Consider the following 17,440-nt stretch of genomic DNA (forward strand, 5'->3'; position numbering starts at 1 on the left):
AACAATTGATTAATTATAACACGTAAATTATAAAATTATTTTAATTTGAAATAGTTATATAAACATTTAAGTATATGATTAACGTTAAAGTATATACCAATAATGATCTAAAACAAATATCTATGTATGTAAAACTGAAAACAAACACTCGCGCGGTTGCCCAGATCAAGATCTAATTTATTAGTTAAAATTCAAAATTACAAAATCAATATCGAGATCTTCTAGAAAAACAAATTATTACGTAAGATGCGTTTGAAAAAAAAAATATAATATAGAAAGTAACAAAAATTGGAGTAAATGTTTTTACTCTTAATCCCACTTGAATATATCAATTAAGATGAAAAGATGAAAAGATGAAAAGTTTTTACTCTCAGTTAAACTGTAAAATAATTATTTTGTTTGTTTTTTCTGATTTCTCTCTTTTTTTATTCTTGTATAATGTAAAGTAAATACTCCCTCTCCGTTATTTAATGATAGACTTTCTAGAAAAAACGTTTGTTTCAGAAAGATGAATTTTTTGTATTTTCTATTAAAAAATTGCAAACTTCAAGAAAATTAATTGTTTTTATTGAATTACTATTGGTTAAAAGTTATTGAAAATTGAAAATTACAGAAAACGATACATTTATTATGGTAGTTTAATGTGTTTTTGTGAAAATATTAAAAAGTCTATCTTCGAGGAAGAGAGGGTATTAGAATAAACACAACCGATCAACAATTAATTTTTCCTTGTTACTCTACTGATGTTTCCAGTCAGACTCTAGATTTTGTTCTTTTTTTTCGCCATCAGATTTTGTTCCTTAAAAACATTGTAATTATCTTTTAACCAGAAAAAGATCATTTAAATTATCATAAAACCTTTAATATAAATTTAAACCAGAAGCAACCCGTTTACTACCTCCAAAATCTCACCGTATCGTAACAAACCGGTTTTAATTTCCGGTTTACTTCAGCTAAAGCGCAATTAAATCCTCTCTTCTTCTTCTTCTTCTACGATTGGAGAAACAAACGGAAAATTTGATCGGAGAGAGTTAAGATCTAAGGAAAGGGGAGATGGAGAGCAGACAATCGAGCAAGAACTCGAAGAAGACCTATGTTTTTTTATTGCTTGCCTTAATACTATTGAGTTCGATCGAGCGAATCTCGTCGCTCTCGGTGACGGTTAGCGACGATGAATGCGTCCAAGAGTATGTCCTTTACGAAGGAGACACCGTCTCCGGAAACTTCGTCGTCGTCGACCACGAAATCTTCTGGGGATCAGACCATCCCGGTTTGGATTTCACGGTAATAGATCTCAATGTTTAAATTCGTTACGAATTTCCGACAAGACTTTGGTTTTGTGTCGTTGTCTTGATTAAGATTCGAATCGAAAGTTTGAGACTTTACCTTTTGCTATTGGTGTAGGTGACGTCTCCAGCTGGGAACATTGTACAGACGTTGAAGGGAACATCAGGAGATAAGTTTGAGTTTAAGGCGCCGAGAAGTGGAATGTACAAGTTCTGTTTCCACAACCCTTACTCTACTCCTGAGACTGTCTCCTTCTACATTCACGTTGGTCATATCCCCAACGAGCATGACTTAACCAAAGACGGTTTGTTTCCATTCATCCTTATTATTAACCGTTTCTGCGTTGCGACTAGTTTTGTGTTAGCTCTTACTTACTGATGCTATGTTCCCTCCGTTTTCCTTAGAACATTTGGACCCGGTGAATGTTAAGATAGCTGAGCTGCGAGAGGCTTTGGAGTCTGTTGTTGCTGAGCAAAAGTATTTGAAAGCACGTGATACTCGTCACCGTCATAGTGAGTTTTCTTCTCCTTTCATCTTTTACACTTTGTTTTGTAGATTTTTCGACTCATTCCCGTCGTGATATGAAGAACTTTTCCCCAAGATACAACCTTTAGAGTCTATCAATTTAAGGATGGACGAAGATACATGCTTTTTCAATACACTTTTTAATACGATGTAACATTCTTTTGTTGTGTGATTGATTTTGTGTGCGTTTGGGAACTTTGGGGGTGCAGCTAATGAGAGCACGAGAAAGCGGGTGATATTCTACACAGTAGGAGAGTACATATTCCTAGCAGCAGCAAGTGGTCTTCAGGTTCTCTACATCCGCAAGCTCTTCAGCAAGTCGGTTGCTTACAACAGGGTTTGAACATAACTAAAACCCCATCAAGGTTTTTTATGTTTGCACTGATAAACACAAAAGTGGTAGTTAATTAAGAGCTTAATAGCTAAAGACCCCCTTTTTTGTTTTCGGTTTTGTACAATTTTTCATTGGCTTCAGTTTCGCTTATGTTTAACATGGAGAAAAACTAGATAAGCTTATATTCTGTAACATTTATCTTACCTTTGGGATTATCTTATCATATGATCATCATTCACATGATTTTAGCATTAAACCCGTTTTAATAAACAGACAGAACAATCTAAAGATAAGATTGGCGTAATGCAAATCCACCTCTTGTTTTGAGAAATTTTCATAATCAAAAGTCAAAACAAAGCTACTCTGTGTTTTATTATCTTGAAGAGGAACTAGCATTAACGTGCGATGAGATAATCATTGAACCAAAAAACAAACGTGGTAAATGAAACAATAAATTCTTGAAACGTGGAGGAAAAGGACCGAATATTTCTATATTCCATTTCAAGAAACTAAAGCCACTATAAGAAAATGCCCATTCAACGATCGTAAAAGTCATTTTCTCTACTTTTAATCTCTCCCTCTGTTTTACTGTCTGTGTGATCAAGAAGAAAGAAAATGTTGGCGATTTTCGACAAGAACGTGGCAAAAGCCCCCGAGGCTCTAACGAGTCAGGAAGGTGGATCTGTTTGTGCTCTTAAAGATGGGTTCTTACCAAACCACTTTGCTTCCATCTACCCTGGTGCTGTCACCACCAATCTCGGATCTTCTGGTCTCATCGCTTGCTCCCTCCACAAGCAGAACCCTCTTCTCCCCAGGTTCTTGCATTCATGGATTTGATATTTTAGTTATATATTTACGTCTAAACATGATAACATGTTTCTGTCTAAACATGACAAGATGTTTGACTGCCTGCAAGAAATATATATATATATATAGGATCATGGTGTACTTTTTGTTTGGTTCACTGATAGATCTGAGTCATAGATCTATTGTTTTATCCTGTGTTCTTATTGGAATTTTATTGTTGATTTCGAAATGGCTTTGTGTGATAGATTGTTTGCTGTGAATGATGATATGTTCTGCATCTTCCAAGGACACATAGAGAACATTCCATTTCTTAAACAGCAATATGGACTCACAAAAACAGCAACCGAGGTCACTGTTGTGATCGAAGCCTACCGAGCCCTCAGAGACCGTGGTCCATACCCTGCAGATCAAGTCGTGAGAGATTTTCAAGGGAGATTTGCCTTCATGCTCTTTGACTGCACCACAAAGAATGTCTTCCTTGCTGCGGTTAGTTTTGATTTTTTTTTTCCTTCTTTGTATTTGTTCTAACATACTGTAGTACTGAGGTATGGATGTTTTGCAGGACGCAGATGGTAGCGTTCCTCTATTCTGGGGAACTGATGGTGAAGGCCATCTCGTTCTTTCTGATGAGCTTGAAACCGTGAAGAAAGGTTGTGGTAAATCATTTGCGCCATTCCCTAAAGGTAACGCATAAAACATTTTCCTATGCATACCTCATTCTTCTTGGGTCTAAAGCGCATATATGGTTGTATGCTTGTATATTATAGGGTGCTTCTTTACCTCGTCTGGAGGGTTGAGGAGCTTTGAGTTTCCATTGAACGAGTTAAAGCCTGTACCAAGGGTGGACAGTTCGGGGCAGGTGTGCGGTGTGCTTTTCAAAGTGGATTCCGAGGCCAAGAAAGAAGGTGCAATGCCTAGAGTCGGCAGTGTTCAGAATTGGTCTCAACAAATCTGAAAGGCTAAAAAGTGATTTTAGCTGAGTTTTAATTTACTTTGTTGAACTCTGGCTGTGTTCCGGAGCTTTGAGATCTCGTAGTTTCAATCTTTCTCTTGATTTTCTCACACTGGCCATTCTAAGGTTTCTCTGGCTCTATTCAAACTAGGAATAAAAGACAAACTTCTGATTCAAGTGCATTTGCAGCTTGTATTTGATAATAAGAAGCTAATAATAAGTCATGGTAAGAAAAATAACTTCCCAAGTAAAGTCCAGTGGGTCAAATATGGCTACTCATAGTAGAAAGAAAACAGGCATAATAAGTAACAAGACATAAATAACTCCTCTAGGCCGGCTCTAGTCTTTGGCATCTGCAACGCTTCCGGAAGTAATCTGGAAGACATGCTTTCTTTTTGTTAAGGAAAACAAAGTTATGCATTATGGATGAATAGCAAGTTGTGATAGATTTGTTAAAAAAAAGGGATATTGCTTCGGCTTCAGGCAGATTTGGTGCGTCAAAGACTTTGCATACACGTTGCTCTCCTTTGCCTTTCCTGAAACTGAGCCTGATGGTTACAGCATGAGCAAGAACATGCCCACCTGCTGGCTTCTTTGGATATGGTATGAACATTACACCTGGATCGGGTATGACTGCAATTACCAAATGAAAAGTTAAGAGCAACCAAGAATCATCAGACCATTACAGGTGTGGATCCCAGCATCCTGTAGTTTCTTAACATCTCCAGCGATCACTGTCACAAGGAAATAGAACTCGATCGGTACCAAATAGTATATGAAATCGGTTTAGATTCGCAATCAAGTAAAAATCTATGCTCAGGAGATAGTCGATAAGCATCCTAGATTCATTACTAGATTCGAGTATATGGAGCAAACTAGAGGAACGATAACGAGCAGCAAATCGAAGATCCTAGAAACAGTACAACAACACATGCGAAATCCGGGAGCGAGAAAACGAGATCAGGAGATTCAGAGTTTCGGATACACGAAACTAAAGAGAAACGCGAAATCAAAAGGAAGAAGGATCGATCACTTACTTGAGAGCAGAAAGCATTATCGCTGTGGAGATCTAGAGCTTGAAACGAGAGAGTGGGATTTGAGATTATGACTGGATTTGCTTAGGGTTCTATATGGCGGGAGTCGGAACTGAAGCGCCTTTTTAGAACGACGCTGAGTTTATTTGAAATCCGCATTCTGTTTTAACGGGCACTGTTTTATTCATTTGGACGGTTGAGATCATGCCACGTAGGAGTAGTAACTAACAACTTTTATTGACGGTCAGAGATTGAAGCTTGTTGAAAAATATCTACCACCTATGCATTTTGACATCCTTATTACGAATCTATTCTAGGCCCGATTCAAAGATTATTTCTTGTTTTGGGCCTTAAGAATTTAAAACATTATTTGGCCCTTTTATAACCCTAATAAATTATTATTATTTTTTTCCCTTTTTTCTTTCTCATAAATATTTTTTTGTCATCTTGATTATTTCTTCCGGGTTGTGGTATTGCTGACCCAATTTTAGCCAAATTTTAACAAACTTGATTCATATATTCCAAAACTAAAGTGAAACTGTAAAAAATATTCAGGATTTTATATTTTATAGATTGGAAGACAAATATGGATTTAACATTGTATATATGTTTTTTTATTAACTTACGGTATCTCAGACCTATAAAAAGACCAAACTAATCTCTAAAATAAGTGTAATCCACGAATTGACCCTCTTTCTGAGTAATCAAATGGGTCTCAAACAACAAAACTATATCCGTGTGACCATATAATATAGTGTAATGAAATTCATTCTAACTCGGATAGCTTAACAATCCAAAATCTGCATGTTACTAAACTACCATATATGCATATTGCTATGTGTGACGCATGCAACAATAAATTGGTGTCAAGGGGTTTGGTCATATTTTAGCACTCCAAAATATATTTTATTGATTTTAACATGACATATAAGTTTATAACCCCTTAACTGGAACTCTCAAGTGGCAAGCCCATGCACCTGTAATGCCCCTTTTAGAATGTACCTATATGTTGCACACACAAAAAAGAATGTACCTATATTTTTAGTGTTAATACTCTGAGAAAGTGTGGAAGAGTCTTACTCTACATTTTCTTGCTTCACACTATACAAACCAATGTAATAGAATACTTCTAACTGATAAAACACATGACATGATTCCTCCATTTATTCTTTAATACATCTTTCAGATAGAAATGCATTATATTTAGTGAGAGCTCAATTGAAGAAGGCATGGCAAATCACCTCATAAACAGGTCCACAATCATATTTCATCAGTTCGACCAATGGGGAACATTCGTATGATGGAGCAATGAAAGAATAATTTGCTTCAAGATAATCCATGAGCTTCTTGTAAATCTTAATTAGATTATATCCTCTGTTTTAAACACTTTTAGCAACAAGATTACAGACATTGTACAAACATTTTTTGATTGATAAGCTTAACATTTATTCAAAATATTATTATGTCATATATATCTTCTTCTGTCTCACTTAGTGTGCATATACATACCTTATTTTTTTGGTAGTTATGTTAAAATATATAATTATATTACAGATTTAAAAGGAATTATAGAGCTGTCTAGTGTGAAGGTATATATGTGCGGAATGTGGTTGGCTAGATATAGACAGAATAGGATCATTGAAAGAGCACATCACATGGAAGCCCAACGCATCTCTCATATTCAAAAGACGTGGATTACAAAAGAACCACTTTATTTAATTTCTTTTGATAATTAATTTTTTTATATATGGTATACTTGTATACATTTTATTTTCCTCTCTCACTTAGCATGTCACATGCACTTGTATTATACATCATCGCCTTTGCTATATTTTATAAGAAACAAAATATTTTAATGAACTCTACCATCTGAAGTAGAGATTATAAGATTTGGTTTATGTACATGAAAGTTTGACATGAACTAATAAACCAATACGCGTAATCAAAGCATGATAAGTAAGGATTAATTTATGTCCATGTGTATATTTATGTTCCATGAGTGTTCGAAGCACACAATCTACATATGTACTAATGTACACTTCAATTTCAATGTATATCATGAAATAAAAGATACAAAGTAAAAGAGAAGTTTGCATTTTATGCGTGTGAATCTATAAGTGGGATGTTTCCTCCTCAGTAAACACTAATTTCTTTTTACAATAAGAACAGAAGGGGACCATTTGAATGCTGCATATCCTGTTACACAGACTTAGCCCCACTGAAGATGCACCAACCCCAATTCGACCAACCAAACGTCTCCGGTTTAGTAAACTCCATGATCTACGTATGTACAAGTTACAAATTCAAGACATGTATATATGGATACACATACCGGAGCCATCATCATCAGTTTATCATCGATCGATATATCATGAATTCATGATGATCATCATCACAATATCTCTCGCTCTCTCTCCTCCAATTCATGTAGCTGTGGCAGTAATGTGGGTGATACGTTTGTATAAGGCTGGAAAGCAACATTTGGAACTTCTTTTCAAAAAAAAAAAAAGCAACATTTGGAACTACTCTCTGTTGGTTCAAGCATGCTTCCTTTTTAACTCTTCCTGTGTATTCATTTGCAAATATATTTTATTACACATATACATATGCACCGACGAAAAACTACAATCATTTCACTGTAATATAAGAATATCATATATTATTTATGATCATTAGCTACTGAATAGGACACCAACGTTCTATTTCTTATTTTTTGTTCCACATGGGGAGGTTTTATAGATTTGCGATCAATACAAACTCACGAAGTTGGTAATCCTTAAAAGTTAAAAAAAATTATTATTATTTCTCCATATGATATGTAGAAAAATAGATTACAAATTTTTGAACTCGCCGAAAAAATTCAAAGACTTTTTTCTTATTTAAATTTTAGTAATTAAACTTGTGTATATGTGGTCATTTAACTCTAATAATCTTTTACTATAAATTTTTATATACAAATTTTAATAAAAAGAAAATAAATGATAATCCATGAAAATGTTAATGTGAGTTCAAAATTTGTAGCGGAACGAACTATCGATCTGTGAAGACAAATCAGACAGAAAACATGATTATGGAAAAAAGCAATTAACATTTAATAGACAATACATGACATTATAAAAATACAAAACAAAAATAAAAAGACCAAATTTGAAATTCAATCAGAGCCAAAACTACTTATATCCGATCCCCGAGCTACCCCAAACCTGAAAGACTTCTTACTTTTTTGGAGAACCTGTGGAAGAATTAGCAGAATGCCAACAACTACACCACCCATAACAATTTTCACGGATTTTTAAGATGTATATATGTAAACTGTAAAGTAGTACTCCAGAGATTTTAAAGATATAAGAAACCTTAAAATATTAGAAAGATTTCATGCCATCGACTTTTTTTATGTCAAAGGATTTTCTTTAATTAAATAATTAGGAAATTTACAAATTTTTGTAGTGTTCTTAAGCCAACGACAAGTCTTAACAAAGTTTTAGAAGATTTCTTATATAATTTGTGGTATTTCTAAGAAAAAATAAATGTGATTGTTTTGAGAATTCAACTAGGGCACTAAGACGAATAGCCTACTGCAGAAATAAGTAGCAAAATTGACAACAAATTCCGTTGTTATAAACCTCTAGTTTTGATGAATAACATTTGCAACTGCAATCAATATAAAGTCGTGAGAATGGATAAATAATTGATGCACATCTCTCAGATTTGAGACAATATATTTCTAGAAATTTTCTGATTTCATTAATTTATAGAAAATTAGTAGAGTAGAATCATATTAGTTTGATGATTTTTATTTTAGTAGTTTTTTGTTTAACCGAAAGATTTTTTAGGTGCATCCGAATAATAACGGTTGTGGAAGGTTAAAGATAGACTCATTTTTTAACTTTGGATGCAAAGTTACCGAGGTCATTACCTAGGTCATCACAATCAAACGACTCTTTACTCGGCATTTATCTTGCTTTTTACAAAAGAAAAGAACAAGGAATTGTAAGATCTAATACAATTGTATTCGCTAGAGCCTAGATGATCCAAAACACGTCGAATTCCAGTCTCTCGCATATGTGCGTGATCAGCATTATGAGTCATCTCAAAGCATGTGTGACAAATTCGGTATATGTGTGATCTTCGTATATCAAACAAGATGAGGAATATACAATATATGTATATATAATGTACTATATAGTATATACTTTAGTTATTTACATATTTATACAAATTAAAGTATTTATTTTCCAGCAGGCCATGACACATCTAAAACTACATATTTACTTCAGCAGCAGCGAAGCTAATGGGAGTAAATGTATGTATCCTTTCTTTAGCCATTAGTGTTGTTGACTTATGGTATAAAACCTTATAATAAAAAAAGAAAAATGGAAAATAAAACTTCTAAACCAATCAGAGGTTTTGCTTGTTATTTCTCTACCAGTAACCAGATACAGCATGTTGTTATCAAAGATTGTCCATATCAATAATAATTTTCAATAGGTTGCAATATCGCGTAGCTGTCACAGACCCATCAGCTTGCCCAGAACTTATCAAATTTTGGGTAAATTTTGCATAGAAATGGTATCACCCGACTGTTAGTGATAAGGAATCTTTTTTAGGAAAGTTGTTTTATTATTCACTTCACTTTCTATACGTATAGAGCAATATATTATTAAACAACATCGCTTTCACGTTTAAAAAAAATATTAAATCTTATGTATAACAAAAAACACAAGTTATGTAACATATATATTACTTTCTACACTCAAGGCGGCCTTGAGGGGAAGCCACCCAAACCAAAAATTAGGGCATCCAAAATTAGTGGGGCATATTAAAAAAAAAATTATTAATATATGCATAAAAGGAAAATCTGTAGATTATTTTGTTAAAATATTATCTATTGGGCATATTTAGTTATAATAAAATTTGTCAAACTTTTTAAATATATTAGTAAAATTATATTTTAGATAATAGTTAAAACCTTAATTCTAAAATAAAAACATAACAATTGAGACTGCTGTGGTCGAAAAACTTGACTATACGAGTTTAATGGATGATTTTGCAGGGAAAAATGCAAGAAGATCTATATTTCAGCAATAAGTGTTTTTATATCAATGTTTTTTATGAACATATTATGAAATTTGATTTTTTTAATGAAAATTTAAGTTTTTTTTTACTGTTTTGTGATCTTGATAAAACATGTACGAAGGCATAGTTTTAAATTTTGATTGGGGCAATATAAAAGGTTGGTCCGGCACTGTCTACACTAGGGGTAGTTGCATAGTGGTAGATTACAAGAACAAATCGTTGTAACACATGTGCAGTAGGTAGCTTGGCATGGATATTGTATGTACACTGTTTTTTTTTTTTTGGTAATAAACGATTATTCTATTACTCAAACTTGAGATGATCTGGGTAATCAGACCGGAATAAAATAACCAACAAAGCACGAACGTCTATGAAAAGAACGGATATTGTATGTACACTGTATATAGTTTACTTTTTAGAAGCTAATATAATTTGTTACAAAGACGAGCACTTCGGATATAGATGGTAATATATAAATGCGCATAAAATTGATCGTGTGAATATTCCATATGAGTTCAATTAGGTCTCACATGTATTGGTTATAGTTAGTAGTTACATTCTAATACCAGGGTTTAAGCTTTTCCTCTACGAAAATACTATAGCTTATAAATTTTATTAACTTATCATAAAACATGTTTTATAATTTTTCAAAAAGAGCATTACAATGTAAATTATATAAATTGTACATACAATATCCACGCTAATTAAGTTATTTACATGAGAAGTGGTAGTTTATGATTTTTATCAAAGTTAGAAAACCATTGTGAATTTTTATTAATTAATAAAATATTTCAGTTAAGTATTGAATGAACTAGTTGGAACAAAGTACACTGAAAAGATATATAATTACTTATTTGTATGTGAGAGAGATATAAAGTAGTAATCATGCACAATAAGCTATAGAAGCCAGGAAATGTAATTCTTCACATAAATTATATATATATATATATAGTCTAAGAGTTCCCGTAGGTTAAACTTTATGCATGTGTAACTTCACTTTTTCAAGACTTAGCTAGGTCTTAACTAAAGTCACTATTTCTTAATTATCTTGCAGATTAATTTTTAAAGATGTCCTACGCGTTAGTATACTATATATAAAACATCATGATGATTGGTCTAAATATTTACAAAATAGGATATCAGAAAAAATAATAATTCAAAACATATTAATGATATCTCTATGTTTTTCATTACAAGTATGGTTCATTGCGTATTTTTTTATCATTCGACAATGGTGTCTAAAATAAAGTAGAAAGTATAAAACAAATGATTATATATTAATAATGCTGAATAAAAAACTAAACAATAAAATTATAAAGTTAAACAATATATAACACTCAAATGTAAATCATATATTTAAAATGTTTACAATAATGTTAAATTTATACATTTATAAAATAAAAATATATCCGCACGAACCATTGCGGATCAAATTCTAGTTTCTTAATTATCTTGCAGATTAATTTTTAAAGATGTCCTAAGCGTTAGTATACTATATATACAAAACATCATGATGAGTCAAATTTAAAGTCGATAATCAATCGATATGCCAAGAAGAAAGCTGTTTTTTCTCCATGGCAAATATAGCCGTAGTTCTGAATATATTATTATATGCCTGATAGAAGTAACACATTTCGAACACATATATATTGTTCAAACTAATTAAATTCAGAAGTAAGAACGGATCGATGTATAGGCGTTGCAAATTAACCGTACATCTGATTAATTGACTGCTGATTATATAAACGGGTAAACATCTGATTAAGAAAATGCTAAAAACATTTGATAATTAGCGCCTTTTTGTCAACCTGAAAATTTGCGTCTAGATAGCATATAATACACTAATTTGTTATAAACTATAAAGACAGAAAAATTAAAACCTTGATTAGTAAGTCAAAGTGGTAGAAGTTTCGAGGAAGGTCCAATTAACAAACATCTTCTAGGACACTTAAATCTCATTAAGTAAGAGAAATATATTAATTAGGGTACTATACTATTACTCAATGCAATTAGTGGTTATTTAATTTTATAACTTTTAAAAATTAGAAAACAATGAAAAAAAAGAAAGAAAAGAGTCACCATCAAAATGAAGAGGTAATTAACAGAGTTACAGAAGCAAGTAAACACAAGACACAAACCTAATCTGTCTCTGTAAGAGAGAAGAAGTGTATGAGGCTTGGAGAATCGGCGTGACATTATTCAATTTATTCACGGTTCTTCTTTGGACCACATTTCTTTAACGCCTTTTGTTTGTCATTCGTTCTTTTTCCCTTACTCGTTTTCAATGTCGACCCACATACTTTCGCTTAATTGTAAAACAGACTTCTCTTAAACATATTATATCTCTTATCCACCCCCAAGCCTCCTTCACGTTCTCCTCACTCTTCTATATAAAAGACCGTCTTCTTCTTCATTGATGAGACCGACTACACGATAAAACCCTAGCTGCATAAAATTAATTGATTTTTTCCATAAGTTCTCTCTCTTTTTCTAGATCTGATATGATGAAGTGTATGGTGCACCGGCATCTGATGAAGCTGCCAGCATGATCTAGTTAACTTTATTTCTCCGTTGTTTATCCATGACAATGGAAAAGGGATAAGTGTCGATTAGATCATGTTCGTAGTTTCACCCGTTGACTGTCGCACCCTTAAACCCTAATTTCCATCTTTAATTCCATCTGAAATTTCACAGTAGATTTTCTATCTTTTGGTGTTTGAATTTTAAAACTCTATTTATCTGATTTGGGAGATTAATCCACTTTTCTGTATGTGTGTGTATTTGCGCATAGGGATCCAAGGTTTTTTAAAAAAATGTTAGGGTTATAATTGCTTGCGTTATTCTATAGAAAACTCTAAATCGTCCAAATTATAGCAAATTGAGATGAAAAACTCTATTTACTTGGAATCTCAAGAGAGTCTCCCAACTTCTTTTCACAATTATCTTTTAAGAAAATTTCTGGTTTGTTTATTTTATTAGTTTGGCTAGGGCTTCTGGGGAAGTTGAAAGAAGTTACACACGATTTATGCATATCTCTTCGAGAATCTATATATATATAACTAGAGATTTATGAAGTTATTCTCTTCCTGGAGCTAAATCTACTTTCAGATTCTAAGTTTTAAATAACTGAAAATTTGCAAACTAAACGTAAAAAAAAAAAAACAATTGCCGACTGAAATGAATTACCAGCGGTTTATACAATAGCATAAATGGTGGCTTACGCTTACCTATAAGTTACTCCTGAGCAAAACTATAGTTAGGCTTTAGAGAATTGGCCTTAAAATTCGTATGTTTTATGGGATTCGAATGCCTCATGGATCCAATACTTGTCTTTAGATAACCGGAAACATAGTGAGTAACGAGAAAAAATAAAGAACGATTCAAATTAAACTTCAAAGAAAAAAATTGGACAATTAATTAAATACTAAAGAAACGAATGAAAATTTTACTGGTTCATCCCTGGAAATGGGTGTAATGGTCCCCGTCCAAAACCTACTCATAAAACTAGTTAATATTTGTCTCAACTTTCGAATCGCTACGTTTCAGTTGTAAACCAAAGCTATATACGCAAATTATATGTATTTTATTTAATGATCGAAACATTCTCTTGCCTCAATTAGGCCTGGGCGTTTTTAACTCAACCCGAAGTACCGACCTTAACCCGTACCAGAAAAACCGAAACCGAAATCGAATCCGAACTGTTTTACAAAAATATCCGAATGGGATTTATGAGCTTACTACTTTGGATTTTGGTTATAACCCGAACCGAACCGAAATCTGAATTAGGATCCGAAGATATCCGAAATTAGTTAAATATGTAAATGTTTTTATATATATTAAGGTGATTTAGATATTTTAGAGTATTCAAAATATTTTTGTAGTTTGTTTTATTTGTTATTTTGAATAATTTTTAGTTAATTTAGATAGTTTAACTAATTTTAATTAGATTTGTAAATAATTTATATATTTTGGAATTTTTTGGTCAATTTTCGAGGTTTAAAAAAAATATTTTTGTACGATTTTAAACATTGGTTAATCCGAACCGAACCCGGAAGGAACCGAACCGAACCCGATCCGATAATTAGTAAAAACCGAATAGTACTTATGTGCATAAGACCGAAAATCCGAAAATCCGAATCACCCGGACCGAAACCGAATTGACCACCGAACGCCTAGGCCTACCTCAATAAATATCTTGAGAATATTAAGTACAGAAGAATCATAAAATCATAAATATGTATCATCACCAATCGTCATCGTATATAGGTACGTCTATTAGAGGAATGATATGATTCAGTTAATGGGTTTCGAAACTTTGGCTTTTCTATTTGAATGGTAAAGCTCCACCGAATGTACATTTTTCTTCTTTTGTCTAATATATATAAATGAGATTCCAAGTTGCTATCGTCTCTTTCAAACTTTCCTTTAGTGGTTTTAGTTCGTCAGTTACAAAACTTCTTCGTCCTTATGTAAATAGGTTACATTTGTGGATATATTTACACCAAAATGTATAAATCTAGCTATTCCGTATCACATTTAATTTTCTCCAACTCTTACTTTTTCTTCTCCAAGAAAAGGCCAATTTTTTTTTGCATAAGTTGCTTCGTCTACACATTTTTTTGGGTGCAATCTACATACTTTTTGGTAACTTTGCAATCTACATACTTAGTTTTTGTTTAGAAAGATATATTATACATTTCGTTTGAAGAAAAGATATATTATACATTTATTTTCTTTTGAAAGCTTTATAAAGTTTTAACTACAGTAAAGCGAGACACTACCTAAGTTTAACAGTAACATCTAAGAAAATTTGAAATTTATATTAATGAATAATATATTTTTGTTTTTTGAACTTTTTGGTTTTATTGATAGATTAACAGATGGATAAACAATAAAGAAAGACACATAAATTTAATTTGGTTCACCTCTAACGGCTACGTCCACGGGCAAAAAGAGATTTTATTGATGGAGAAATTACAGAGATCTGTCAACAAGAAGATCATATCTAGTTTCTCTACGGCTGCTAACTAGGTTTAGAGGAGGTACAAAATATATATAGTTGTGTCCCGGAAAACCCTAGCACTAGTGGGCCTCAAAAGACTAAGGCCCAACATATTCAAGGCATTATTCAACAAATCTAACAAACCTCCAACTTGACTTGAATCCTCCATAATCAGATGTACCAGAATGCACTTCTTCGTGCTCAGAATACAGATGTATCAGACTCTCTCTTTACTCAGATGTTCCGTCGAACTCATATGTCAGATGTCCCATCGGACCAGATGCTCCTCAGAACCAGATGCCCTCACTTGGACCAGATGCTCTCTTCGAGCCAGATGCCCCTCAGGGCCAAACGCCTATCAGGGCCAGATTTAACAGCTTGAGATGTTTAGCAAATCAAGACAATGCTTGAACTTGCTATGAGGAACCGACTTAGTGAACATATCCGCAGGCTGCAGTTCCTACTTTCTTCACTTCAATTCGCTTCTCATCTCTCAAGAAGTGGTATCTTACATCGATATGCTTGGTTCTCTCATGATGAACCTGATCTTTGGCTAAGCAGATAGCACTCAAACTATCACAATACACAGTAGCCTGATCTTGATGCAAACCGAGATCATTAACCAATCCTCTAAGCCATATTCCTTCCTTTGCAGCTTCTGTCAGCACCATATACTCTGCCTCAGTAGTAGACAATGTCACTGTAGACTGTAAAGTCGCCTTCCAGCTAACCACTGAGCCGCCCAAGGTGAACACATAACCGGTCATAGATCTTCTGCTGTCCACATCTCCAACATAATCAGAATCAGAATATCATGTTACCAATCGCGGATTGTCGCATCCATATATGAGACCAACATCAGATGTACCCTTCAGATATCGGAAAATATGCTCCACAGCTGCCCAATGCTCCTTCCCAGGTTGTCCCATAAGCAGGTAACCACACTGACTGCATGTGCCAGATCTGGTCTTGTGCAGACCATTGCATACATCAAGCTTCCTACAGCGCTAGCATAAGGAACTAGAGACATATACTCTGTCTCTTCTTTAGACTGAACCTCATACATGGTAAGATGAAGATTTGATGCACACTGAGTACTAATAGGTTTACATGAAGACATTTCGAACCTTGTCAACACCTTATTAATGTAGGCCTTCTGTGACAAGAACAACTTCTTCTTCTCCCTATCTCTGAAGATCTCCATCCCTATAATCTTCTTTGCTGCACTCAAATCCTTCATCTCAAATTCAGAACTCAGAAGCTCCTTCAGCTTCTTGATGTCACACATCTTCTCTGCAGCTATCAGCATGTCATCCACATAGAGCACCAAATAGATGAATGTGTCATCTTTCAATTTTCTCATGTAGACACAACAATCATAAGGACTTTTGATGTAGCCCAACTTGATCATATAGCTCTCGAATCTCTTGTACCATTGTCTGGGAGACTGCTTAAGTCCATAAAGGGACTTCCGAAGCTTACACACATAGTCTTCTTTTTCAGGAACTCGGAAACCATCCGGCTGAGTCATGTATATCTCCCCCTCAAGCTCTCCATGAAGAAACGCAATCTTCACATCGAGTTGCTCAAGCTCCAAAGTCCTGACGTGCTACCAGCGTTAGCAACACTCTGATGGAAGTATGTCTGACCACTGGTGAAAATATCTCATTGTAGTCTACTCCCTTCCTTGCTCTCGGCTCTAGTTTACCTTCACTTACATGATAGTAAACAGTGCAACCGAACACTCTTAGAAGTGAATAATCAGCAGATCTACCTGACCACACTTCATAAGGTATCCTGCACTCGATGCCTGTGTGGGGACCGAGATTTATCAAGTAACAAGTCGTGTTGACTGCTTAAGCCCAAAACCGCTTCTCCAGACCAGCATTCGAGAGCATGCACCTTGCTCTCTCTAGCAATGTCTGGTTCATTCGTTCTGCTACACCATTCTGCTGCGGTGTTTCTCTGACTGTAAGATGCCTTGCAATCCTTGCATCCTTACAAAACTGATTGAACTCTGCTGAGCAGAATTCTATCAGTACGAAGTCTCTTAATCTTTTTCTCAGTTTGATTCTCCACCAGTATTTTCCACTCCTTGAAGCTGTTGAAAACTTCACTTTTGTGCTTCATAAATGTTATCCAAGTCTTCCTCGAATAGTCATCAATCATCGACACAAAATACCTGTGACCTTTAATCGACACCACCTTGGAGGGACTCCAACAATCTGAATGGATGTAATCCAGCGTGCCTTTTTTTTATGAACAACCTTAGGAAAATTCTTTCTATGCAGCTTCCCAAACACACAGTGCTCACAGAACTCAAGGCTCTTGGTCTTATGACCACAAAGAAGATCCTGCTTCGACAGAATCTGCATCCCACGCTCGCCCATATGTCCAAGCCTCATATGCCACAACTTGTCCAT

At 34.1% G+C, this 17,440-nt stretch overlaps 2 protein-coding genes and 1 long non-coding RNA gene across 3 annotated transcripts; 2 read left to right on the plus strand and 1 right to left on the minus strand.

Moving 5' to 3' along the window:
• Positions 1 to 980: 980 nt before the first annotated feature.
• On the plus strand, positions 981 to 2,384 carry LOC106331941 (transmembrane emp24 domain-containing protein p24beta3-like). The gene is made up of 4 exons (XM_013770382.1): positions 981 to 1,284; positions 1,405 to 1,591; positions 1,692 to 1,799; positions 2,022 to 2,384. The coding sequence occupies exons 1-4, from the start codon at positions 1,054 to 1,056 to the stop codon at positions 2,153 to 2,155; spliced, it is 660 nt and encodes a 219-aa protein (XP_013625836.1). The 5' UTR covers positions 981 to 1,053; the 3' UTR covers positions 2,156 to 2,384.
• Positions 2,385 to 2,689: 305 nt separating this feature from the next.
• On the plus strand, positions 2,690 to 4,082 carry LOC106329522 (stem-specific protein TSJT1). Its single transcript, XM_013768205.1, has 4 exons — positions 2,690 to 2,961; positions 3,199 to 3,439; positions 3,516 to 3,636; positions 3,721 to 4,082. Exons 1-4 carry the CDS (start codon positions 2,762 to 2,764, stop codon positions 3,906 to 3,908), a joined length of 750 nt encoding a protein of 249 aa, XP_013623659.1. The 5' UTR covers positions 2,690 to 2,761; the 3' UTR covers positions 3,909 to 4,082.
• Positions 4,075 to 5,077, minus strand: LOC106329523. The gene is made up of 2 exons (XR_001267837.1): positions 4,943 to 5,077; positions 4,075 to 4,538 (listed from the first exon to the last, which is right to left on the minus strand). It is a non-coding gene; the product is annotated as an uncharacterized LOC106329523 (long non-coding RNA).
• Between the last annotated feature and the right edge of the window lie 12,363 nt (positions 5,078 to 17,440).

Source organism: Brassica oleracea, chromosome C3 (genome assembly GCF_000695525.1).
Source record: "Brassica oleracea var. oleracea cultivar TO1000 chromosome C3, BOL, whole genome shotgun sequence".
NCBI lineage: Eukaryota > Viridiplantae > Streptophyta > Magnoliopsida > Brassicales > Brassicaceae > Brassica > Brassica oleracea.